The sequence below is a fragment of the Coregonus lavaretus genome, assembly GCF_964263955.1.
Source record: "Coregonus lavaretus genome assembly, chromosome: 11".
In the NCBI taxonomy this organism is placed as follows: Eukaryota; Metazoa; Chordata; class Actinopteri; order Salmoniformes; family Salmonidae; genus Coregonus; species Coregonus lavaretus.
The window spans coordinates 1228334-1254945 of NC_139998.1; the positions used below are offsets into that span (position 1 = coordinate 1228334).

A 26612-nucleotide genomic window follows, 5' to 3' on the forward strand; every position below is an offset into this window, starting at 1 on the left:
GGTGAATGCACCAATTTGTAGGTCGCTCTGGATAAGAGCGTCTGCTAAATGACGTAAATGTGCCCTTGAGCAAGGCACTTAACCCTAATTGCTCCTGTAAGTCGCTCTGGATAAGAGCGTCTGCTAAATGACTAAAATGTAAAATGTAATGTAAATGTGTTCTTCGGCTTGCAAGCAACACCCCTTTTTCCTCCAAACATAACGATGGTCATTATGGCTAAACAGTTATATTTTTGTTTCATCAGACCAGTGGACATTTCTCCAAGAAGTACAATCTTTTTCCCCATGTGCAGTTGCAAACCGTAGTCTGGCTTTTTCATGGCGGTTTTGGAGCAGTGGCTTCTTCCTTGCTGAGCGGCCTTTCAGGTTATGTCGATATAGGACTAATTTTACTGTGGATATAGATACTTTTGTACATGTTTCCTCCAGCATTTCACAAGGTCATTTGCTGTTGTTCTGGGATTGATTTGCACTTTTCGCACCAAAGTACATTCATCTCTAGGAGACAGAATGTGTCTCCTTCCTGAGCGGTATGACGCCTGCGTGGTCCCATGGTGTTTGTACAGATGAACGTGGTACCTTCAGGCATTTGGAAATTGCTCCCAAGGATGAACCAGACTTGTGGAGGTCTACAATTATTTTTCTGAGGTCTTGGCTGATTTCTTTTGATTTTCCCATGATGTCAAGTAAAGACATACTGAGTTTGAAGGTAGGCCTTAAAATACATCCACAGGTACACCTCCAATTGACTCAAATTATGTAAATTAGCCTATCAGAAGCTTCTAAAGCCATGACATCATTTTCTGGAATTTTCCAAGCTGTTTAAAGGCACAATCAACTTAGTGTATGTAAACTTCTGACCAACTGGAATTGTGATACAGTGAATTATAAGTGAACTAATCTGTCTGTAAACAATTGTTGGAAAAATTACTTGTGTCAACCGACTTGCCAAAACTATAGTTTGTTAACAAGAAATTTGTGGAGTGGTTGAAAAACAAGTTTTAATGACTCCAACCTAAGTGTATGTAAACTTCCGACTTCAACTGTAAATGAAATGAGTTTGAATAGGAAATATAGCAAAATGCATAGGAAATGTAGTCTTTCACAAGGTTAGAAATAATGATTTTTAATATAAATAATAATTGTGTCCTTCAAAGTTTGCTTTCATCAAATAATCCTCAATTTGCAGCAATTACAGCCTTGCAGACCTTTGGCATTCTAGTTGTCAATTTGTTGAGGTAATCTGAAGAGATTTCACCCCATACTTCCTGAAGCACCTCCCACAAGTTGGATTGGCTTGATGGGCACTAATTACGTACCATACGGTCAAGCTGCTCCCACAACAGCTCAATAGGGTTGAGATACGGTGACTGTGCTGGCCACTCTATTATAGACAATACCAGCTGAATGCTTCTTCCCTAAATAGTTATTGAATTTGGAGCTGTGCTTTGGTTCATTGTCCTGTTGTAGGAGGAAATTGGATCCAATCAAGTGTCGTCCACAGGGTATGGCATGGCGTTGCAAAATGGAGTGATAGCCTTCCTTCTTCAAGATCCCTTTTACCCTGTACAAATATCCCACTTAACCACAACCAAAGCAACCCCAGACCATCACATTGCCTCCACCATGCTTGACAGATGGCATCAAGCACTCCTCCAGCATCTTTTCATTTGGTGTGCGTCTCACAAATGTTCTTCTTTGTGATCCAAAGACCTCAAACTTCGATTTGTCTGTCCATAACACTTTTTTTCCATTCTTCGTCTGTCCAGTGTCTGTGTTCTTTTGCCCATATTAATATTTTATTTATATTGGCCAGTCTGAGATATGGCTTTTTCTTTGCAACTCTGCCTAGAAGGTCAGCATCCCGGAGTCACCTCTTCACTGTTGACGTTGATACTGGTGTTTTGCGGGTACTAATTACTGAAGCTGCCAGTTGAGGACGTGATGCGTCTGTTTCTCAAACTAGACACTCTAATGTATTTGTCCTCTTGCTCAGTTGTGCACCGGGGCCTCCCACTCCTCTTTCTATTCTGGTTAGAGCCAGTTTGCACTGTTCTGTGAATGGAGTAGTACACAGCGTTGTACGAGATCTTCAGTTTCTTGGCAATTTCTCGCATGGAATAGCGTTAATTTCTCATAACAAGAATAGACTGACGAGTTTCAGAAGAAAGTTATTTGTTTCTAGCCATTTTGAGCCTGTAATCGAACCCACAATTGCTGATGCTCCAGACACTCAACTAGTCTCAAGAAGGCCAGTTGTATTGCATCTTTAATCAGCACAACAGTTTTCAGCTGTGCTAACATAATTGCAAAATGGTTTTCTAATGATCAATTAGCCTTTTAAAAATGATAAACTTGGATTAGCAAACACAACGTGCGATTGGAACACAGGACTGATGGTTGCTGATAATGGGCCTCTGTACGCCTATGTAGATATTCCATTAAAAATCTGCCATTTTCAGCTACAATAGCCATTTACAACATTAACAATGTCTACACTGTATTTCTGATCAATTTTATGTTATTTTAATAGACAAAAAAAAATGATTTTCTTCAGATACCAAGGACATTTCCAAGTGACCCCATACTTTTGAATGGTAGTGTATATTTTCAAAGAAGTGTGGATCATTATTATTTGTACCGTATAGATTAATGAGACAAATCTGTTTATGGTCCAATAACATATTTAAAATAATCCATCTATCTTGCGGATATGTTTGGACAATTTGCACATTCGGATCAAAAAGTTTGTTAATTAATATCATCACCCCTTTTGAGTTTCTTTGCCCATGGGATAAGTATATTTCGCTCCCCCCCAGTCATTTTTCCAAAAAACTTAATCTACAAATTCTGAACAAATGTCCTTAAAAAAACAGATATTATATTCCTTCTCTTTTAGCCAGGTAAATACTGATAATATTTTCTTATTATCTGCTAAGCCATTACAATTATAACTGGTTATTCTTATTTCAGCATTTACCATAATGAGATAAGTTACAATTCTATTTATCATAATATATGTTTGTAAAATTACCATTAAAAAGTACCACAATGATTGAGTATACATATATCTGTGCCATGATATTTTCACTGCTACTAAGTAAACCTCCAATTGTTCTCCACTATTCCACCTGCTAAATCCTCCCCCCATCCCAAATTGGATTATCGTCCCAGTGACTGGCAGACCACCCCTGTCCACCTGGATCCTAGGGCCTTTGAGAGATTGGGACCCATCCTTTTAAAAAGAGCACACAGTGCCACCCACAGAACAGAAGCAGATTAACTGCCAAAAGTATTTCCAACACCCTCACCTCAATTGTATTGTATACTGTTATTTAAAAAATATATACAGTACCAGTCAAACGTTTGGACACACCTACTCAAGGGTTTTTCTTTATTTTTACTATTTTCTACATTGGTGTCTTCACTATTATTCTACAAACTATGAAATAACACATATGGAATCATGTAGTAACCAAAAAAGTGTTAAACAAATTCTTCAAAGTAGACACCTTTTGCCTTGATGAGAGCTTTGCACACTCTTGGCATTCTCTGAACCAGCTTCATGAGGAATGCTTTTCCAACAGTCTTGAAGGAGTTGCTGAGCACTTCTTGGCTGCTTTTTATTCACTCTGCAGTCCAACTCATCCCAAACCATCTCAATTGGGTTGAGGTCGGGGATTGTGGAGGCCAGGTCATCTGATGCAGCACTCCATCACTCTCCTTCTTGGTCAAATAGCTCTTACACAGCCTGGTGGTGTGTTTTGGGTCATTGTCCTGTTGAAAAACAAATTATAGTCCCACTAAGTGTAAACCAGGGGTTGTTGTTCCCACTGTGATGATAAAAACCTATCCACACCAAAAACCATGGATATATGACAGTATTTGCGCAAAACTGAAACCACCGCATTTAACAATGGCTTGGTGACTGGGAATATGGTTGAGTATAAACAGTCCAGTTATGCCCTTCGTAAGGCAATGAAATAGGCAAAACGGCAGTACAGAGACCAAGTGGAGTCGCAATTCAACAGCTCAGACACTAGACGTTATGTGGCAGGGACTCCAGACAATCACGGATTATAAAGGGAAAACCAGCCACAGTGGCGCCGATGCAGGCCACCACCGCTCCCATGGACTGTGAGCTCTCGTTCTCCGTGGCCAACGTGAGTAAGACATTTAAGTGTGTTAACCCTCACAAGGCTGCCAGCCCTGACAGCATCCCTAGCTGTTGCCTCAGAGCATGCGCAGACCAGCTGGCTGGAGTGCTTAAATACATATTCAATCTCTCGCGATCCCAGTCTGTTGTCTCCACTTGCTTCAACATGTCTACCATTGGTCCTGTACCCAAGAAAGCAAAGGTAACTGAACTAAATTACTATTGCCTCGTAGCACTCACTTCTGTCATCATGAAGTGCTTTGAGAGGCTAGTTAAGGATCATATCACCTCCACCTTCCCCGACACCCTTTGCATACTGCCACAATAGATCCATGGATGATGCAATCACACTGCACACTGCCCTATCCCATCTGGAGAAGAATAATACCTATGTAAGAATGCTGTTCATTGACTACAGATTCAACACCATAGTACCCTCCAAGCTCATCATTAAGCTTGGGGCACTGGGTCTGAACCCCGCCCTGTACAACTGGGTCCTGGACTTCCTTACGGGCCACTCCCAGGTGGTGAAAGTAGGCAACAACACCTCCACTACATTGATCCTCAACACAGGGGCACCACAAGGGTGCATGCTCAGCCCCCTCCTATACTCCCTGTTCACCCATGACTGAGTGGCCACGCACGTCTCCAACTCAATCATCAAGTTTGCAGACAACACAACAGTGGTAGGCCTGATTACCAACAACGACGAAACAGCCTAAAGAGAGGAGGTGAGGGCCCTGGTGGATTGGTGCCAGGAAAATAACCTCTCACTCAACGTCAACAAAATGAAGGACAAAGCAGAGGGAGCATGCCCCCATCCAATCTTCAAGTTCCTCAGCGTACACATCACTGACAATCTGAAATGGTCCACCCACACAGACAGTGTGATGAAGAAGGCACAACAGCATCTCTTCAACCTCAGGAGGCTGAAGAAATTCACCTTGGCCCCAAAGACCCTCTGATGCACCATTGAGAGCATCCTGTCGGGCTGTATCACCGCCTGGTACGGCAACTTCACCGTCCGCAACCGCAGGGCTCTCCAGAGGGTTGTGTGGTCTGCCCAACGCATCACCGGGGGCACACTGCCTGCCCTCCAGGACATCTACAGCATCAGGTGTCACAGGAAGGCCAATAATATCCTGAAGGACCTCAGCCACCCGAGCCACGGCCTGTTCACCCCACTACCGTCCAGAAGGCAAGGTCAGTACAGGTGCATCAAAGCTGGGACCGAGGGACTGAAAAATAGCTTCTATCTCAAGGCCATCAGACTGTTAAATAGTCAACACCAGCCGGCCTCTGGCAGTACCCTGCCCTGAACTTTAATCACTGTCACTAGCCGGCTACCACCCGGTTATTCTACTATGCACCTAATAGGCTGCTGCCCTATGTACATAGTCATGGAACACTGGTCACTTTAATAATGTGTACATACTCTTTTACTCACTCATATGTACAGTGCATTCGGAAAGTATTCAAACCCATTCCCCTTTTCCACATTTTGTTATGTTAGCCTTATTCTAAAATTGATAAAATAACAAATGTTCCTCATCAATCTACACACAATACCCCATAGTGACAAAAAACAGATACCTTATTTACATAAGTATTCAGACCCTTTCCTATGAGGCTCAAAATTGAGCTCAGGTGCATCCTGTTTCCATTGATCATCCTTGAAATGTTTCTACAACTTGATTGGAGTCCACCTGGAGTAAATTCAATTGATTAAACATGATTTGGAAAGGCACACACCTGTCTATATAATGTCCCACAGTTGACACTGCTCATCAGAGCAAAAACCAAGCCATGAGGTCAAAGGAATTGTCCGTAGAGCTTCGATACATACTTGTGTCTTTTTTTACTATTTTCTACATTGTAGAATAATAGTGGAGACATCAACTATGAAATAACCCATAGGGAATCATGTAGTAACCAAAAAAGTGTTAAACAAATCTAAATATATTTGATATTCTTCAAATAGCCACCCTTTGCCTTGATGACAGCATTGAACACTCTTGGCATTCTCTCAACCAGCTTCACCTGGAATGCTTTTCCAATAGGCTTGAAGGAGTTCCCACATATGTTGAGCACTTGTTGGCTGCTTTTCCTTCACTATGCGATCCGACTCATCCCAAACCAACTCTGTTGGGTTGAGCTCGGGGGATAGTGGAGGCCAGGTCATCTGATGCAGCACTGAATCACTCTCTTTCTTGGTAAAATAGCCCTTACACAGCCTGGAGGTGTGTTGGGTCATTGTCCTGTTGAAAAACAAACGATAGTCCCACTAAGCCCAAACCAGATGGGATGGTGTATCACTACATAATGCAATTTGGACTCCAGACCAAAGGACACATTTCCAACGGTCTAATGTCCATTGCTCGTGGTTCTTGGCACAATCAGGTATCTTCTTATTATTGGTGTCCTTTTAGTAGTGATTTTTTTTGTTGTTGCAGCAATTCGACCATGAAGGCCTTATTCACACAGTCCCCTCTGAACAGTTGATGTTGAGATGTGTCTGTGACTTAAACTCTGTGAAGCATTTATTTGGGCTGCAATTTCTGAGGCTGGTAACTCTAATGAACTTATCCTCTAATGAGGCACACCTGTTAATTGAAATGCATTCCAGGTGACTACCTCATGAAGCTGGTTGAGAGAATGACAAAAGTGTGCAAAGCTACCATCAAGGCAAAGGGTGGCTATTTGAAGAATCTCAAATGTAAAATATATTTGTTTAACACTATTTTGGTTACTACATGATTCCATGTGTGTTATTTCATAGTTTTGCTGTCTTCACTATTATTCTACATGTAGAAAATAGTAAAAATAAAGAAAAAACCCTTGAATGAGTAGGTGTGTAAAAACTTTTGACTGGTAGTGTATGTGTCAGGCAGACTAAACTCAGGAGTTAATGCTGCACGCCGGAGATATGAGGTTCACCTCCTAGGGCATAGCCTACGGATATATCACCTTACCATTCGGTCTGTCCCTGGTGGGCATTCACGAAGTGTGCCGAAACGGCCCTAGCCCCCCTATGGGGGAGAGGCTTAAGATTCCTGACGAACATTGACAACTGGTTGATCTATGAAGACACGTGGGCTCCAGCAGCGGAGCACACAGCCCAGCTGTTGTCGCATCTTTCTTTGTAAGTAGGGTGATTGTAGCCAAACATAGTGATTGGGTAAGTTACATTTTCTCTAGAGTTGCTGTGAGCATAAGTAACATAGGCTTTAGTAATTTGGGATGAAAGTGTCTGTAAAATTCCACTGGGAATCCATCATTACCAGGAGATTTCCCGTTTTGTAGACTATTAATGGCCTCCACCAGCTCACCTAGGTACCGTATTTTCCTCACTATAAGGCGCACCGGAGTATAAGCCGCAGCAGCTAAATTGAATGATATTGAATGATGTGTACATATATAAGCCGCACTGGACTATAAGCTGCAGGTGTTTTAATGTTTAATTACCATATGTAAGGGTTCGTGCACAGAGGGGATTGTCGGGAAAGAGACAAACTGTCTCGCTCTCGTAATGTCTGTCTGTCTTGCTCTCGTTCTGTCTCTTGTTCTGTCTCTCGTACCACTCTCGGTTCCACTTTTACTTTTGCGCGCTACCTGTCTCACTCTTTTCCGGCCTCCAGCTTTTCCTGCTGGAGCCCGCCGCTTAAAGGTGGGGTGCGCGGACCGGTCATAGAGCCCATAGAGTTAAAGTTGGTGGACTGTAACCTGTAAAATCCATAGATTTAGGAGGTCTTCTAGTGGCCGTTAGCTGTAAAAATCCATAGATTAGCCGCACCGTTATATAAGCCGCAGGGTCGAAAAATGGGAAAAAAGGCGCGGCTTATAGTCCGAAAATTACGGTAAATGTTTCTATCCATATACATTTTATCTGGTTCATTTGTAATTGGTAAATGTACCTTATTTAGTAAATTCTCTATATCTTTCTTTGAACTTTTGTTTTCAGATTGATACAGTTTGTGATAAAATGTTTTAAAGACTGAGTTAATTTCTGAAGACTATTGTCATGCTACCATCTGGGGTTTTAATGCAAATCTGCCATTTTCAACCCATATACTGGTTGTGAGTGTAAAGGGCTACGGCTTAAAATACAGGATAAAATCTTACTATGTCACATGATTGCGCTAAACACAGGGCCCTCCCTATGTCTTATTGCCCTTTCCTTCATTCCCCTTGCCCTTTCTTATGTAGAATAAAATATACTGAGTGGTTAGGTGGAGACAATATGGCAGCAATTCACTCCTTTTTTTCAGGTATCAAGATCATTCCCCAGGTATTACTCCAAAGGAGGGTCGTGAGAGAGAGAATAAAAATAGATACAAAGAAAGGGAGAAAGAAGGACAGACAGAAACAGATCAAGTGAGAAAAAGAGCAAGCACGATAGAGAGATAGGGGAGGGGGAATCCAGAGAGCAGGGTTTGTGCTAACAGTCCACAGAGCAAGTAGAATTCCCATCACACACAGGTCCTTTACTGGAGAGGAGAGGAAGAGAAGAGAGAAACCTTATGCATCAACCTACATGTGAATTTGTACATAACACAAACACTCACCGTCCTCTTTGCACTCCTCAGGTGGTTTGGCCTTCTTTGCAAGCCGAGGATCCAGCCATGACGTGGTTTTGGTGTTGTGACTAGAGAGGAGAGAGAAAAAGAGAGAGACTTTTGACTTTTTGTCTTACTTTAATGAGCCATTCTCATTTCGTGCAGAGACCATCCCTTTAAATAATAACACTGGGTTTGAGAGAATGGAATAGCATCAAACACATGGAACCCATGTGTTTAGCGTATATTTAACTAATTCCTCTCCAGCCATTACCATGATCCTGTTCTCCCCAATTAAGTTGCCACCAACCTCCTGTGACATGGAACAACAGATAGTCCCACCTAAAAATGAGGTTTGTTCTGAAGTGTCTGTCCTATATCTGAGAGATATAAGAAAGATCAGCAAACAGTGGAATTTTTTAAAACATGTATATAACCCCTTATTCATCCATTTATTTTTATTTTTTATTGGTACCGGGGGACCTTCAAACAAGTATTGTGGGCATGCCTGAGCAAAACAACCAACATGAACACTACCGGTCGAAAGTTTTAGAACACATACCCATTAAAGGGTTTTTCTTTATTTCTACTATTTTCTACATTGTAGAATAATAGTGAAGACATCAAAACTTTGAAATAACACATATGGAATCATGTAGTAACCAAAAAAGTATTAAACAAATCAAAATATATTTTACATTTTATATTCTTCAAATAGCCACCCTTTGCCTTAATGACAGCTTTGCACACTCTTGGTATTCTCTCAACCAGCTTCATGAGGTAGTGACCTGGAATGCATTTCAATTAACAGGTGTGCCTTCTTAAAAATTAGTTTGTGGAAAAAATGTCCTTCTTAATGTGTTTGAGCCAATCAGTTGTGTTGTGTTGTGACAAGGTAGGGGGGGTATACAGAAGATAGCCCTATTTGGTAAAAGACCAAGTCCATTGTGGTCCTCTGTAGCTCAGCTGGTAGAGCACGGCGCTTGTAATGCCAAGGTAGTGGGTTCGATCCCCGGGACCACCCATACACAAAAAAAAAAAAAAATGTATGCACGCATGACTGTAAGTCGCTTTGGATAAAAGCGTCTGCTAAATGGCATATTATTATAATGATATTATTATATTATGTAAAGAACAGCTCAAATTAGCAAAGAAAAATGACAGTCCATCATTACTTTAAGACATGAAGGTCAGTCAATACGGAACATTTCAAGAATTTTGAATGTTTCTTCAAGTGCAGTCGCAAAAACCATTAAGCGCTTTGATGAAACTGGCTCTCATGAGGACCGCCAAAGGAATGGAAGACCCAGAGTTACCTCTGCTGCAGAGGATAAGTTCATTATAGTTACCAGCCTCAGAAATTGCAGCCCAAATAAATACTTCACAGAGTTCAAGTAACAGACACATCTCAACATCAACTGTTGGGAGGAGACTGTGTGAATCAGGCCTTCATGGTCGAATTGTTGCAAAGAAACCACTACTAAAGGACACCAATAAGAAGAGACCTGCTTGGGCCAAGAAACACGAGCAATGGACATTAGACCGGTGGAAATGTGTCCTTTGGTCTGGAGTCCAAATTTGAGATTTTTGGTTCCAACCTCTGTGTCTTTGTGAGACGTGGTGTGGGTGAACGGATGACCTCCGCATGTGTATTTCCCACCTTAAAACATGGAGGAGGTGTTATGGTGTGGGGGTGCTTTGCTGGTGACACTGTCTGTGAGTTATTTAGAATTTAAGGCACACTTAACCAGCATGGCTACCACAGCATTCTGCAGCAAAACGCCATCCCATCTGGTTTGGGCTTAGTGGGACTATCATTTGTTTTTCAACAGGACAATGACCCAACACCCCTCCAGGCTGTGTATGGGCTATTTCATAGCTTTGATGTCTTCACTATTATTATATTATTATATGTAGAAAATACTAAAAATAAAGAAAAGCTCTTGAATGAGTAGGTGTTCTAAAACTTTTGACAGGTAGTGTACGTGTTCATGAGAGTCTTACCTGTCCACATAACGGTCACATTACTTTGTAGCCCAAACTGTTCGGACGCTACAGACAGAAGTTGGCAGATCGGCTGTACCGACTTCAGACTCCAAGACGCTTGTGGAGAACACCATTGTGTTTATGAGAGTCTCATCTTTCCATAGAGGGGTCAGAATAGTATGTAAATCAAACCGTGCAGACGCTACAGATGATTTTGTGAGAAGACGGATTTTCGGGATGTCTCATGGTCTGACAAACACCGCACTAGCTCTGTCACCTTTCACCACAGATGCGGAAGTGCAAAGCATCCAATGCAAAAAAATTAATTGTTATGGGGATTTCCGCAGGATCGCTCAAGTCCCCTTTTTTTGGGCAGGAGAGTCAAAGCCGCCCTTCTACAGCTTAGCGGCAGCTCCTCCCCCTTATGCAATACACAAAACAAGTCCTGTCCAATAATTACCCAGAACGTTATATAAAAATCCACAGGCAAACCGTCGACCCCCCCGGGGGGCGGCAACCGTTCTTGAAAAGCCAGAGAAATGTCAATTTCTCTGCGACAGAGAGGGTTTGGGAAGGTCCGTGAGCAGAACCTGAGAACACACAGGATCACAGAGCTCTGCCCTATACAAATCAGAGTAGAACTACACCGCCCGCTCCCGCATCTCACCCACAACAGAAGTTACCCGCCCATCAGACAAACGTAAACAATGGATTTTCTTGGTTTCCCCACTCTGTTTTTCCATCCCAAAAATGAAAACGCTGGGAGCATCCAAAACTCTTACAAGTGCTCCTTTTGCTTTAATCAAAAAAAAAAAAAAAAAAGCCCCTAGGTCCCTGCGTAGTTCAATAAATGATCTTTCTGCCCCACTGTACCTTGTCCCATCCCCTGTGTATGTGGAGTGGGGGTGGGCAGGAGGGGGTTATTTAAGGTGAATAAAATGGCCATAAATGCTCTAATAGGCCCTCTGCTCCTCATCAGAAAGACAGATAGAAAGGGGAAGAGAGACCGTGTGTGTATGTGTACTCCCCAAAAAATAAAAATAAATAAAAAATAAAACACACACTTACTCTATGAAGTAGACCTCTCCTTTCTCGGTGTAGGCCATCTCCCAGTTGTCGGGCAGGGGTCCCAGTTCTTCCTCATCTCCTTTGGGGAGTTTGGGGGGCGATTTGGGTGGTTCCCCCTCGGAGGGCTCCTCTCCCTCTGTGGGGGGCTCAGTGAAGGCAGGGGGCAGGGTGGGGACATCCACCGCAGAAACCTCCTCTGACGCATCCGTGCTCTTGTCCTCATGCTCGCTTGACTCTGTAGAGAAGATGGAAACAAATGCAGAGTTTTAAAGCTCAGCACTTTATACAGTATGGTCTTCTGTCATCTATCTCACAGGGATTTTTCTGCCATTGAAATCCTTGGGCGGGCCACCTAAGCTTTCTTTGGGGTCAAAACAGTGTACATTTATTATATATATATATATATATATATATACACATTTACATTTTAGTCATTTATCAGATGCTCTTATCCAGAGTGACTTGTAGTTAGTGAGTGCATACATTATTATTTTTTAATGTTTTCATACAGTGGGGAAAAAAGTATTTAGTCAGCCACCAATTGTGCAAGTTCTCCCACTTAAAAAGATGAGAGAGGCCTGTAATTTTCATCATAGGTATACGTCAACTATGACAGACAAATTGAGGAAAAAAGATCCAGAAAATCACATTGTAGGATTTTTTATGAATTTATTTGCAAATTATGGTGGAAAATAAGTATTTGGTCACCTACAAACAAGCAAGATTTCTGGCTCTCACAGACCTGTAACTTCTTCTTTAAGAGGCTCCTCTGTCCTCCACTCGTTACCTGTATTGTCATGTATTAATGGCACCTGTTTGAACTTGTTATCAGTATAAAAGACACCTGTCCACAACCTCAAACAGTCACACTGCAAACTCCACTATGGCCAAGGCCAAAGAGCTGTCAAAGGACACCAGAAACAAAATTGTAGACCTGCACCAGGCTGGGAAGAATCTGCAATAGGTAAGCAGCTTGGTTTGAAGAAATCAACTGTGGGAGCAATTATTAGGAAATGGAAGACATACAAGACCACTGATAATCTCCCTCGATCTGGGGCTCCAAGCAAGATCTCACCCCGTGGGGTCAAAATGATCACAAGAACGGTGAGCAAAAATCACAGAACCACACGGGGGGACCTAGTGAATGACCTGCAGAGAGCTGGGACCAAAGTAACAAAGCCTACCATCAGTAACACACTACGCCGCCAGGGACTGAAATCCTGCAGTGCCAGACGTGTCCCCCTGCTTAAGCCAGTACATGTCCAGGCCCGTCTGAAGTTTGCTAGAGTGCATTTGGATGATCAGGAAGAGGATTGGGAGAATGTCATATGGTCAGATGAAACCAAAATATAACTTTTTGGTAAACACTCAGCTTGTCGTGTTTGGAGGACAAAGAATGCTGAGTTGCATCCAAAGAACACCATACCTACTGTGAAGCATGGGGGTGGAAACATCATGCTTTGGGGCTGTTTTTCTGCAAAGGGACCAGGACGACTGATCCGTGTAAAGGAAAGAATGAATGGAGCCATGTATCGTGTGATTTTGAGTATAAACCTCCTTCCATCAGCAAGGGCATTGAAGATGAAATGTGGCTGGGTCTTTCAGCATGACAATGATCCCAAACACACCGCCCGGGCAATGAAGGAGTGGCTTCGTAAGAAGCATTTCAAGGTCCTGGAGTGGCCTAGCCAGTCACCAGATCTCAACCCCATAGAAAATCCTTGGAGGGAGTTGAAAGTCTGTGTTGCCCAGCGACAGCCCCAAAACATCACTGCTCTAGAGGAGATCTGCATGGAGGAATGGGCCAAAATACCAGCAACAGTGTGTGAAAACCTTGTGAAGACTTACAGAAAACGTTTGACCTGTGTCATTGCCAACAAAGGGTATATAACAAAGTATTGAGAAACTTTTGTTATTGACCAAATAATTATTTTCCACCATAATTTGCAAATAAATTCATTAAAAATCCTACAATGTGATTTTCTGGATTTTTCTTTCTCATTTTGTCTGTCATAGTTGACGTGTACCTATGATGAAAATTACAGGCCTCTCTCATCTTTTTAAGTGGGAGAACTTGCACAATTGGTGGCTGACTTAATACTTTTTTTCCCCACTGTATATAACATTTCTCGCATTCCAAATTCCAAATAAAAATATTTTCATTTAGAGCATTTATTTGCAGAAAATGACAACTGGTCAAAATAACAATGTTGTCATTTAGAGCATTTATTTGCAGAAAATGACAACTGGTCAAAAGAACAAAAAATATGCAGTGTTGTCAGACCTCAAATAATGCAAAGAAAATAAGTTAATGTTCATGTTTAAACAACACAATACTAATGTTTTAACTTAGCAAGAGTTCAGAAATCAATATTTGGTGGAATAGCTTTCATGCGTCTTGGCATGCTCTCCACCAGTCTTTCACATTGATGTTGGGTGACTTTATGCCACTCCTGGCACAAAAATTCAAGCAGCTCGGCTATGTTTGATGGCTTGCTACCATCCATCTTCCTCTTGATCACATTCCAGAGGTTTTCAATGGGGTTCAGGTCTGGAGATTGGGGTGGCCACGAAAGGGTCTTGATCTGGTGGTCCTCCATCCACACCTTGATTGACCTGGCTGTGTGGCATGGCACATTGTCCTGCTGGAAAAACCAATCCTCAGAGTTGGGGAACAATGTCAGAGCAAAAGGAAGCAAGTTTTCTTCCAGGACAACCTTGTACATGGCTTGATTCATGCGTCCTTCACAAAGACAAATCTGCCCGATTCCAGCCTTGCTGAAGCACCCCCAGATCATCACTGATCCTCCACCAAATTTCACAGTGGGTGCGAGACACTGGCTTGTAGGCCTCTCCAGGTCTCCGTCTAACCATTAGACAACCAGGTGTTGGGCAAAGCTGAAAATTTGACTCATCAGAGAAGATTACCTTACTCCAGTCCTCTATGGTCCAATCCTTATGGTCTTTTGCAAACCTCAGCCTGGCTCTTCTTTGCTTCTCATTGATGAAGGGCTTTTTTCTAGCTTTGCACGACTTCAGCCCTGCCCCTAGGAGCCTGTTTCGAACCATCCTTCGCCGTGTACTTCACCCCAGCTGCAGTTTGCCATTCTTTTTGTAGGTAATTTGATGTCATCCTACGGTTGTTGAGTGACATTCGAATGAGTTGACGGTAATCCCGGTCAGTAGAGAGTCGTTTTCCAAGAGGATAGTGATGACTACAGCAGTGGTTTTTATATTTTTCCTTGTTAAATAACATTTGGTTCAGGTAATCACCTAATCAGTACCTAATTCAGTAGAATGAGGTGTGCCTGTGTTGGAATTCAACATACACTGGAATGGAATGGCAATCAAACATGTAGAGATGCTGATTTAAGAAAAATGTGCAGTGATCTCTTATTTTTTCCAGAGCTGTGTATATATACAGTGGGGGAAAAAAGTATTTAGTCAGCCACCAATTGTGCAAGTTCTCCCACTGAAAAAGATGAGAGAGGCCTGTAATTTTCATCATAGGTACACGTCAACTATGACAGACAAAATGAGAACAAATAAAATAAATCACATTGTAGGATTTTCAATGAATGTATTTGCAAATTATGGTGGAAAATAAGTATTTGGTCAATAACAAAAGTTTCTCAATACTTTGTTATATACCCTTTGTTGGCAATGACACAGGTCAAATGTTTTCTGTAAGTCTTCACAAGGTTTTCACACACTGTTGCTGGTATTTTGGCCCATTCCTCCATGCAGATCTCCTCTAGAGCAGTGATGTTTTGGGGCTGTCGCTGGACAACACGGACTTTCAACTCATTTTACATTTACATTTTAGTCATTTAGCAGACGCTCTTATCCAGAGCGATTTACAGTTAGTGAGTGCATAATTTTTTTTTTTTTTATATCACTGGCCCCCAGTGGGAATCGAACCCACAACCCTGGCTTTGCAAACGCCATGCTCTACCAACTGAGCTAACTCCCTCCAAAGATTTTCTATGGGGTTGAGATCTGGAGACTGGCTAGGCCACTCCAGGACTTTGAAATGATTCTTACAAAGCCACTCCTTCGTTGCCCGGGCAGTGTGTTTGGGATTATTGTCATGCTGAAAGACCCAGCCACGTTTAATCTTCAATGCCCTTGCTGATGGAAGGAGGTTTTCACTCAAAAACTCACGATACATGGCCCCATTCATTCTTTCCTTTACAAGCATCAGTCGTCCTGGTCCCTTTGCAGAAAAACAGCCCCAAAGCATGATGTTTCCACCCCCATGCTTCACAGTAGGTATGGTGTTTTTTGGATGCAACTCAGCATTCTTTGTCCTCCAAACACGACAAGTTTAGTTTTTACCAAAAAGTTATATTTTGATTTCATCTGACCATATGACATTCTCCCAATCATCTTCTGGATCATTCAAATGCACTCTAGCAAACTTCAGACGGGCCTGGAGATGTACTGGTTTAAGCAGGGGGACACGTCTCTCACTGCAGGATTTGAGTCCCTTGAGGTGTTACTGATGGTAGGCTTTGTTACTTTGGTCCCAGCTCTCTGCAGGTCATTCACTAGGTCCCCCCGTGTGGTTCTGGGATTTTGTGATCATTTTGACCCCACGTGGTGTGATCTTGCGTGGAGCCCCAGATCGAGGGAGATTCAGTGGTCTTCCATTTCCTAATAATTGCTCCCACAGTTGATTTCTTCAAACCAAGCTGCTTATGTCTACAATTTTGTTTCTGGTGTCCTTTGACAGCTCTTTGGTCTTGGCCATAGTGGAGTTTGGAGTGTGACTGTATGAGGTTGTGGACAGGTGTCTTTGGTACTGATAACAAGTTCAAACAGGTGCCATTAATACAGGTAACGAGTGGAGGACAGAGGAGCCTCTTAAAGAAGAAGTTACAGGTCTGTGAGAGCTTTGCAGCTCCTTCAGCGTTATCTTTGGTCTATTTGTTGTCTCTCTGATTAATGCCTTCCTTGCCTGGTCCGTGAGTTTTGGTGGGCAGCCCTCTCTTGGCAGGTTTGCTGTGGTGCCATTTTCTTTCCATTTTTTAATAATGGATTTAATGGTGCTCCGTGGGATGTTCAAAGTTTCTGATATTTTTTTATAACCCAACCCTGATCTGTACTTCTCCACAACTTTGTCCCTGACCTGTTTGGATAGCTCCTTGGTCTTCATGGTGCCACTTGCTTGGTGGTGCCCCTTGCTTAGTGGTGTTGCAGACTCAGGGGCCTTTCAGAACAGGTGTATATATACTTGTGACACTTAAATAAAGTCCACCTGTGTGCAATCTAACTAATTATGTGACTTCTGAAGGTAATTGGTTGCACCAGATCTTATTTAGGGGCTTCATAGCAAAGGGGGTGAATACACATGCCTGCACCACTTTTCCGTTATTTATTTTGTAGAATTTTTTGAAATAAGTTATTTCTCCTTCCCTAATTAAAATGCAAATCAATTTATAACATTTTTTACATGATTTTTTTCTGGATTTTGATGTTGTTATTCGGTCTCTCACTGTTCAAATAAACCTACCATTAAAAGTATAGACTGATCATGTCTTTGTCAGTGGGCAAACGTACAACATCAGCAGGGGATCAAATACTTTTTTCCCTCACTGTATGGGGTGGGCAAGCTTTAGCAAAACAGAAATGGTGCATGTGTTGTATAAAAATCATTTGAGAGACATGTAAGGTCTTACATACATGGAACATACACATTTCAAAGCACTTGGATCATAGTAATAACAAGTACAGAAGCTAATTTCATGATTAATTGTATTTGTGTTCAGTAGGAAGTTCACATTTCATATTTGGGTGCAAGGACGGACCTCTCCATGACTATCTTAGACCACCTTTTGCCAAACATTAAATGCAATTATCACCAGTAAATACAAAATTCACTGTTAAGTGTTTTGTTCACAGAATATTTGCACATTCTTTTCATCAGAAAAGAAATGTGTGCAGTTGTGTTCACTGTTTCCAGCAACCAGTAAATACTTCTGCATTTCATTCTAAACCATCCCATCAGTGTTGTACCATGTACAACATATGGAAAGATCTAGGCAATGGGTACTGTCTAATTGTTATGATGTTTTACAATATTGCGGACCTGCAGAGATGCAGAGAAAGAAGTTAGGATACTTATATGTAATTTTGGGTTACTCCAACAATGTAAACTTCCAATTTAGAGCTGTGCTTTGGTGTGGAATGAGGCCTATACCGTTTTCCTACTATGTATTCACCTTTCCTTATTTCTATTGTAGACAGATTTTCTGTGTGTCAATGGAAAGTCTACAAAACCAAACCAACCTTTGTTTTGAATCCATAGAATTTGATTGTGATAAAAATGTGACATTCTTCACATTTGGTTCACAATCATTTTATCTAATATGTCTATATTAACCTATATACAATGGAGCTGGACTGCGGACACTGAATATACATGCATGGTCTGACTACCTGGTTCGTGTTTATGGCTTTGTGAAAGCCTGTTGGGAAGTGGATGGTTGACATGTAGGTCAGTGGAGTTCTGATCATAGACCCTCTGGCCAACTTCTGCACAGTGTAATGGCCATGTTAAGAAAGTGGGAGATTCTAAAAATACTCCCACCTTAAAATAACTATGGAGTTGTTTCTTTGTTTTGTTTTGCTGTAGGTCTGACCATTAACTATTTCTCCATTTACAGCAATTATCTTGTAGCATCTCACCACACAGTTCACGGGAACCTCTCTCACCATGTCGAGGGCAGCTCAATCACAATCCGATAGGACTCTTACGTTTGGTGACCCAAGGGCAGTGACCTCAGTGAACTTCTTGACATGTTGCTTTACAGTTCTCATTTCATTAACCTCTTAAGGATCGGACCCTTTCTTTTCAATTTTCGCCTAAAATGACATACCCAAATCTAACTGCCTGTAGCTCAGGACCTGAAGCAAGGATATGCATATTATTGATACCATTTGAAAGGAAAAACTTTGAAGATTGTGGAAATGTGAAATTAATGTAGGATAATATACACTACCGTTCAACAGTTTGGGGTCACTTAGAAACGTCATTGTTTTTTAAAGAAAATCAATTTTTTTGACAATTAAAATAACATTAAGTTGATCAGAATTACAGTGTAGACATTGTTAATGTTGTAAATGACTATTGTAGCTGGAAACTGCTGATTTGTTATGGAATATCTACATAGGCATACAGAGGCCCATTATCAGCAACCATCAGTCCTGTGTTCCAATGGCACGTTGTGTTTGCTAATCCAAGTTTATCATTTTAAAGGCTAATTGATCATTAGAAAACCATTGTGCAATTATGTTAGCACAGCTGAAAACTGTTGTGCTGATTAAAGAAGCAATAAAACTGGCCTTCTTGAGACTAGTTGAGTATCTGGAGCATCAGCAATTGTGGGTTCTATTACAGACTCAAAATGGCCAGAAACAAATACATTTCTTCTGAAATTTTATTGGCCACATGCGCCGAATACAACAGGTGCAGACATTACAGTGAAATGCTTACTTACAGCCCTTAACCAACAGTGCATTTATTTTTAATCAAAAAGTAGAACAAAACAACAAAAAAGTGTTGAGAAAAAAAGAGCAGAAGTAAAATAAAATAACAGTAGGGAGGCTATATATACAGGGGGGTAGCTGTGCAGAGTCAATGTGCGGGGGAACCGACTAGTTGAGGTAGTTGAAGTAATATCTACATGTGGGTAGAGTTAAAGTGACTATGCATAAATAATTAACAGAGTAGCAGCAGCGTCAAAAGATGGGGTGGGGGGGCAGTGCAAATAGTACGGGTAGCCATGATTAGCTGTTCAGGAGTCTTATGGCTTGGGGGTAGAAGCTGTTGAGAAGTTTTTTGGACCTAGACTTGGCACTCCAGTACCGCTTGACGTGCGGTAGCAGAGAGAACAGTCTATGACTAGGGTGGCTGGAGTCTTTGACAATTTTGAGGGCCTTCCTCTGACACCACCTGGTATAGAGGTCCTGGATTGCAGGAAGCTTGGCCCCAGTGATGTACTGGGCCGTACGCACTACCCTCTGTAGTGCCTTGCGGTCGGAGGCCAAGCAGTTGCCATACCAGGCGGTGATGCAACCAGTCAGGATGCTCTCGATGGTGCAGCTGTATAATTTTTTGAGGATCTGAGGACCCATGCCAAATCTGTTCAGTCTCCTGAGGGGGAATAGGCTTTGTCGTGCCCTCTTTACGACTGTCTTGGTGTGTTTGGACCATGATAGTTTGTTGGTGATGTGGACACCAAGGAACTTGAAGCTCTCAACCTGTTCCACTACAGCCCCGTCGATGAGAATGGGGGAGTGCTCAGTCCTCTTTTTTTTCCTGTAGTCCACAATCATCTCCTTTGTCTTGGTCACGTTGAGGGAGAGGTTGTTATCCTGGCACCACACAGCCAGGTCTCTGACCTCCTCCCTATAGGCTGTCTCATCGTTGTCGGTGATCAGGCCTACCACTGTTGTGTCGTCGGCAAACTTAATGATGGTGTTGGTCATGGGTGAACAGGGAGTACATGAGGGGACTGAGCACGCACCCCTGAGGGGCCCCCGTGTTGAGGATCAGTGTGGCAGATGTGTTGTTACCTACCCTTACCACCTGGGGGCGGCCCGTCAGGAAGTCCAGGATCCAGTTGCAGAGGGAGGTGTTTAGTCCCAGGATCCTTCACTGTAATAACTACTGTAAATTGGACAGTGCAGATAGATTAACACACATTTAAGCTTTTTGCCCATATAAGACATGTCTATGTCCTAGAAAGTTTGCTGTTACTTACAGTCATGCTAATCACATTAGCACATGTTAGCTCAACTGTCCCGTATACGGGGCACCGATCCCGTAGAGGTTAACAAAATCTTTAACTTCTGCAGTAGCATTTTTTAGAAATGGCTTCGCTATACGAGGGAAAGCACGGGACAACACCACTCATTTGCATATTTCTTGTGCTAAAGCATTACTACTCTTCACTTGTTTCAGGAGGTATCCGTTGAACTCCTCAAACATAAAGGCTGAGTGGGCCCACAAAGGACCCCATCGTACTACACTTTGGCTTAGAGGCAGAAGTGAATGAACATTGAATGTCATGTGCTCTTCTCAGTACAGTGATGCTACACCTCCAATAAAGTACACTAATGCTTCGTAGGCGTAATCAATCTGCTCTGCACTTATTTCAGACCCCAACAGAATGCTTACTCCCTCTATCAGCAAGGCCCAATGAGAGTGATACATATGTGGGAGTATGCCTTTCAGGACTGGCAAGCTATACTAGAGAAGTCAGTGTTGCCACTTGTGGGCTTTCCAGAATTTTGCGTTCAGTTACTGATCTTGGAACTCGAGTAATACTACCTGGAGGTTTTATAGACAGAAGGTGTATGTAAATTATCCGGGTTTGTGTACCAATGTACCATGGTGTGCATAGCTCTTGGAATCACTCCATAAAGTGGCCATCTGTTTGCACACTCCAAGTAACACACAGTGCATGTAGTCAGGGACCATTCCATTGATCAAATCAAACTTAGGTAAACCCAAAATGGGAGATGAGCCCTTTATGCCCAATATAGTCTGGCCGTCAGTCTCAGCTATTTATCATATCTCCACAGTGGTTTGGTGATCTCTGTCATTCGGTTTCTTATCTAAACATGTGTAAACCCTTGATGTTCAATTTCCCCTTGTGTGTTCCACCCCAGAGTCCACAACCATCCTCTCCATGAAATTGTTTGAAGTTCTGTAGTAGTAACGGTCTTGCTACTGCATCACAAACACAATATAATAAGAGTGGCACATTCCTCCACAAAAGGCTTGAAGTAGCAGGTCATATAGCTTTTTGGATCCAAACCACACAAAAGCATATGCTTATCTCTACTCTCTGGGGGTATTTCATTGACACAACACAGTATTGGCCAAATACTGAATTTGGAGGATTGAAAGACTGGTACACCATCACAATTAAATGTAAGAGACAAGAAATAATCATCACAATATCTCTTCAAGGTCTGCTATAAAGTGCCGTCACCTATATTTAAGTGATTATGCCCGAGAAGCCGGTGTTTGGAGGATATATGTGACTTATTTCAGGAAAGTAGGTGTATGTCGCGCGTCACTACTTCACAGCAGAGCCATTTGAACGTAAACTTTTTTTTACAAATCAAAAATAGTTTTTTGGCAGAAATGCCTTCTAGAACATGTGAACTTTCATGTGCCTTAATAACAAATGTGTATGCCATCTGTAAATACGAATAAAAAATTTAAATTACGAGCATAGTTTGTTTAGCCACAGAAAAACTCTGTAGCTCAGCTGGTAGAGCACGGCGCGGTAGTGGGTTCGATCCCCGGGACCACCCATACACAAAAATGTATGCACGCATGACTGTAAGTCGCTTTGGATAAAAGTGTCTGCTAAATGGCATATTATTATTATTATTATTATTATAAAAAGACAGGAACCTTCCCAATAGCCATAATTGGCTGAGATAATGGGTGGGCTGGATGATATATTAATTATTAACGACTAATTATTACACTCTGAAACTGTGTGAGATGTGTTAGAATCTACTACCAGGTAATGTGTGAGTGTAGGACCAGTAAAGACTATGACATTGAGCTACTATTTAGCAATGTGAGTAAGAGTTAGACCAGACAATAAAGGACAAGGAGAACTGTCTACAGACAACTGAGAAACCAAGATAAATCAAATCAAATCAAATCAAATTTTATTGGTCACATGCGCCGAATACAACAGGTGCAGACATTACAGTGAAATGCTTACTTACTATGGAGGACTAAAAGTGCCACAATTAAATAAATAAATACACCATTAAATAATTACTTAAATGTGTCATTAATTAATTAAAATTAGAATTAAATACATAAATGTGTTATTAAATGTGTCATTAATTAATTCAAATACCGATTCATTTTATGTAAAATACATATATAATAATTTCACTATTTACATTTACATTTCATGGTCCTGCGTTGGAGTGCTTCCTGAATTACTTAAAACTGTCAAACTGACCCATCAAAAGTTGGTAGGCGGAACCTAACGCCTGATTGGTTACCCTCTACATCAAGCCAAGACAAATCAATTCCGGATAATGTCAGCAGGTCCTGCTTCTACATCCTCTGCTAAGTTTAAAATGTCTCTAACCAACTCCCTGGAAAGTTCACGGAGATCCTCCATTGTCTCTATCCAGGTTGGCCTACTCTACTTCAGACCAAAGCAATGGATCAGACTAGATTCGCGTTAGCCCCGCCCACTGACTTTGATGGGTCAGTTTGACAGTTTTAAGTAATTCATGAATCACTGCAATGCAGGATCATGAAATGTAAATGTAAATAGTGAAATAATTATATATGTATTTTACATAAAATGAATCGGTATTTGAATTAATTAATGATACATTTAATTACACATTTATGTATTTAATTCTAATTTGAATTAATTAATGACACATTTAAGTAATTATTTAATGGTGTATTTATTTATTTAATTGTGGCACTTTTAGTCCTCCATAACTTACAGCCCTTAACCAACAGTGCATTTATTTTAAACAAAAAAGTAAGAATAAAACAACAACAAAAAAGTGTTGAGAAAAAAAGAGCAGAAGTAAAATAAAGTGACAGTAGGGAGGCTATATATACAGTAAAATAAAGTGACAGTAGGGAGGCTATATATACAGGGGGGTACCGTTGCATAGTCAATGTGCGGGGGCACCGGCTAGTTGAGGTAGTTGAGGTAATATGTACATGTGGGTAGAGTTAAAGTGACTATGCATAAATACTTAACAGAGTAGCAGCAGCGTAAAAAGGATGGGGTGGGGGGGCAGTGCAAATAGTCCGGGTAGCCATGATTAGCTGTTCAGGAGTCTTATGGCTTGGGGGTAGAAGCTGTTGAGAAGTCTTTTGGACCTAGACTTGGCACTCCGGTACCGCTTGCCGTGCGGTAGCAGAGAGAACAGTCTATGACTAGGGTGGCTGGAGTCTTTGACAATTTTGAGGGCTTCTTCCTCTGACACCGCCTGGTATAGAGGTCCTGGATGGCAGGGAGCTTTGCCCCAGTGATGTACTGGGCCGTACGCACTACCCTCTGTAGTGCCTTGCGGTCAGAGGCCAAGCAGTTGCCATACCAGGTGGTGATGCAACCAGTCAGGATGCTCTCGATGGTGCAGCTGTAGAATTTTTTGAGGATCTGAGGACCCATGCCCAGGCTTTGTCGTGCCCTCTTCACGACTGTCTTGGTGTGTTTGGACCATGATAGTTCGTTGGTGATGTGGACACCAAGGAACTTGAAGCAATCAACCTGTTCCACTACAGCCCCGTCGATGAGAATGGGGGCGTGCTCAGTCCTCTTTTTTTTCCCTGTAGTCCACAATCATCTCCTTTGTCTTGGTCACGTTGAGGGAGAGGTTGTTGTCCTGGCACCACACGGCCAGATCTCTGACCTCCTCCCTATAGGCTGTCTCATCGTTGTCGGTGATCAGGCCTACCACTGTTGTGTCGTCGGCAAACCTAATGATGGTGTTGGAGTCGTGCCTGGCCATGCAGTCATGGGTGAACAGAGAGTACAGGAGGGGACTGAGCACGCACCCCTGAGGGGCCCCCGTGTTGAGGATCAGTGTGGCAGATGTGTTGTTACCTACCCTTACCACCTGGGGGCGGCCCGTCAGGAAGTCCAGGATCCAGTTGCAGAGGGAGGTGTTTAGTCCCAGGATCCTTAGCTTAGTGATGAGCTTAGAGGGCACTATGGTGTTGAATGCTGAGCTGTAGTCAATGAATAGCATTCTCACGTAGGTGTTCCTCTTGTCCAGGTGGGAAAGGGCAGTGTGGAGTGCGATAGAGATTGCATCATCTGTGGATCTGTTGGGGCGGTATGCAAATTGGAGTGGGTCTAGGGTTTCTGGGATTATGCTGTTGATGTGAGCCATGACCAGTCTTTCAAAGCACTTCATGGCTACAGACGTCAGTGCTACGGGTCGGTAGTCATTTAGGCAGGTTATCTTAGAGTTCTTGGGCACGGGGACTATGGTGGTCTGCTTGAAACATGTTGGTATTACAGACTCAGTCAGGGACATGTTGAAAATGTCAGTGAAGACACTTGCCAGTTGGTCAGCACATGCTCGGAGTACACGTCCTGGTAATCCGTCTGGCCCTGCGGCCTTGTGAATGTTGACCTGCTTAAAAGTCTTACTCACATCGGCTACGGAGACCGTGATCACATAGTCGTCCGGAACAGCTGGTGCTCTCATGCATGCTTCAGTGTTGCTTGCCTCGAAGCGAGCATAGAAGTGGTTTAGCTCGTCTGGTAGGCTTGTGTCACTGGGCATCTCGCGGCTGTGCTTCCCTTTGTAGTCTGTAATAGTTTTCAAGCCCTGCCACATCCGACGAGCGTCAGAGCCAGTGTAGTATGATTCAATCTTAGACCTGTATTGACTCTTTGCCTGTTTGATGGTTCGTCGGAGGTCATAGCGGGATTTCTTATAAGCGTCCGGGTTAGAGTCCCGTTCCTTGAAAGCGGCAGCTCTACCCTTTAGCTCAGTGCGGATGTTTCCTGTAATCCATGGCTTCTGGTTGGGGTATGTACGTACGGTCACTGTGGGGACGACATCATCGATGCACTTATTGATGAAGCCAGTGACTGATGTGGTGTACTCCTCAATGCTGTCTGAAGAATCCCGGAACATGTTCCAGTCTGTGCTAGCAAAACAGTCCTGTAGCTTAGCATCTGCGTCATCTGACCACTTTTTTATTAGCCGAATCACTGGTGCTTCCTGCTTCAGTTTTTGCTTCTTATAAGCAGGAATCAGGAGGATAGAGTTATGGTCAGATTTGCCAAATGGAGGGCGAGGGAGAGCTTTGTATGCGTCTCTGTGTGTGGAGTAAAGGTGGTCTAGAGTTTTTTCCCCTCTGGTAGCACATTTAACATGCTGGTAGAAATTAGGTAGAACGGATTTAAGTTTCCCTGCATTAAAGTCCCCGGCTACTAGGAGCGCTGCATCTGGATGAGCGTTTTCCTGTTGATTAATGGCCTTGTACAAATCATTCAGTGCAATCTTAATGCCAGCATTGGTTTGTGGTGGTAAATAGACAGCTATGAAAAATATTGATGAAAACTATCTTGGTAAATAGTGTGGTCTACAGCTTATCATAAGATACTCTACCTCAGGCGAGCAAAACCTTGAGACTTCCTTAGTATTTGATTTTGTGCACCAGCTGTTGTTTACAAATATACACAGACCGCCGCCCCTTGTCTTACCAGAGTCTGCCGTTCTGTCCTGCCGATGTAGCGTATAGCCTGCTAGCTGAATGTTGTCATTGTTGTCGTTCAGCCACGACTCCGTCAAACATAAGATATTACAGTTTTTAATGTCCCGTTGGTAGGATAACCGTAATCTTAAATCGTCAATTTTATTCTCAAAAGATTGAACGTTGGCTAATAGGATTGATGGGAGAGGCCTCCCAATTTAGGGAGGAGAGAAACGGTTAGGCTTTTTAAGGAGTATGAGGACGGCGATAACTAAGGAATGCATGTGTGTGTATGTATGTGTGTGTGTATGCATGTGAGTGTGTGTGTGTGTATGTGTTTGTGTGTGTGTGAACTGATGGTCAGGAGAGCAATTATAAAGTGGAAAACTACAGCCTGCCTAAAGAGGGGAGGGATTTTTGTATGACGTATGAGTATAAAAGATGGACTCTGAAATTGTGATGGCAGAATTCTCACTGAATAAAGATCTCTGACCATGCAGACCGGGACTCTGTCCGTTTCTTGATCCTTTTGGGAGACGCACAGAGACACATAAATAGTTTGTTAAACAATTCTAGTAACACTGGACATGCTGAGAGATGAGCTCGGATTGGT

General features: G+C 42.4%; 1 protein-coding gene across 1 annotated transcript in view; it reads right to left on the bottom strand.

Moving 5' to 3' along the window:
* The window catches only part of magi2b (membrane associated guanylate kinase, WW and PDZ domain containing 2b), a gene marked incomplete at its 3' end in the record, with an annotated part of 333750 nt that overhangs the window by 131617 nt on the left and 175521 nt on the right, over positions 1–26612 (bottom strand). The window contains exons 5-6 of the mRNA XM_084171638.1: positions 11767–12001; positions 8722–8801 (exon numbers count right to left, since the gene is read on the bottom strand). Coding sequence (XP_084027764.1) covers positions 8722–8801; positions 11767–12001 — 315 coding nt within the window. The remainder of the gene's footprint in view (positions 1–8721; positions 8802–11766; positions 12002–26612) is intronic.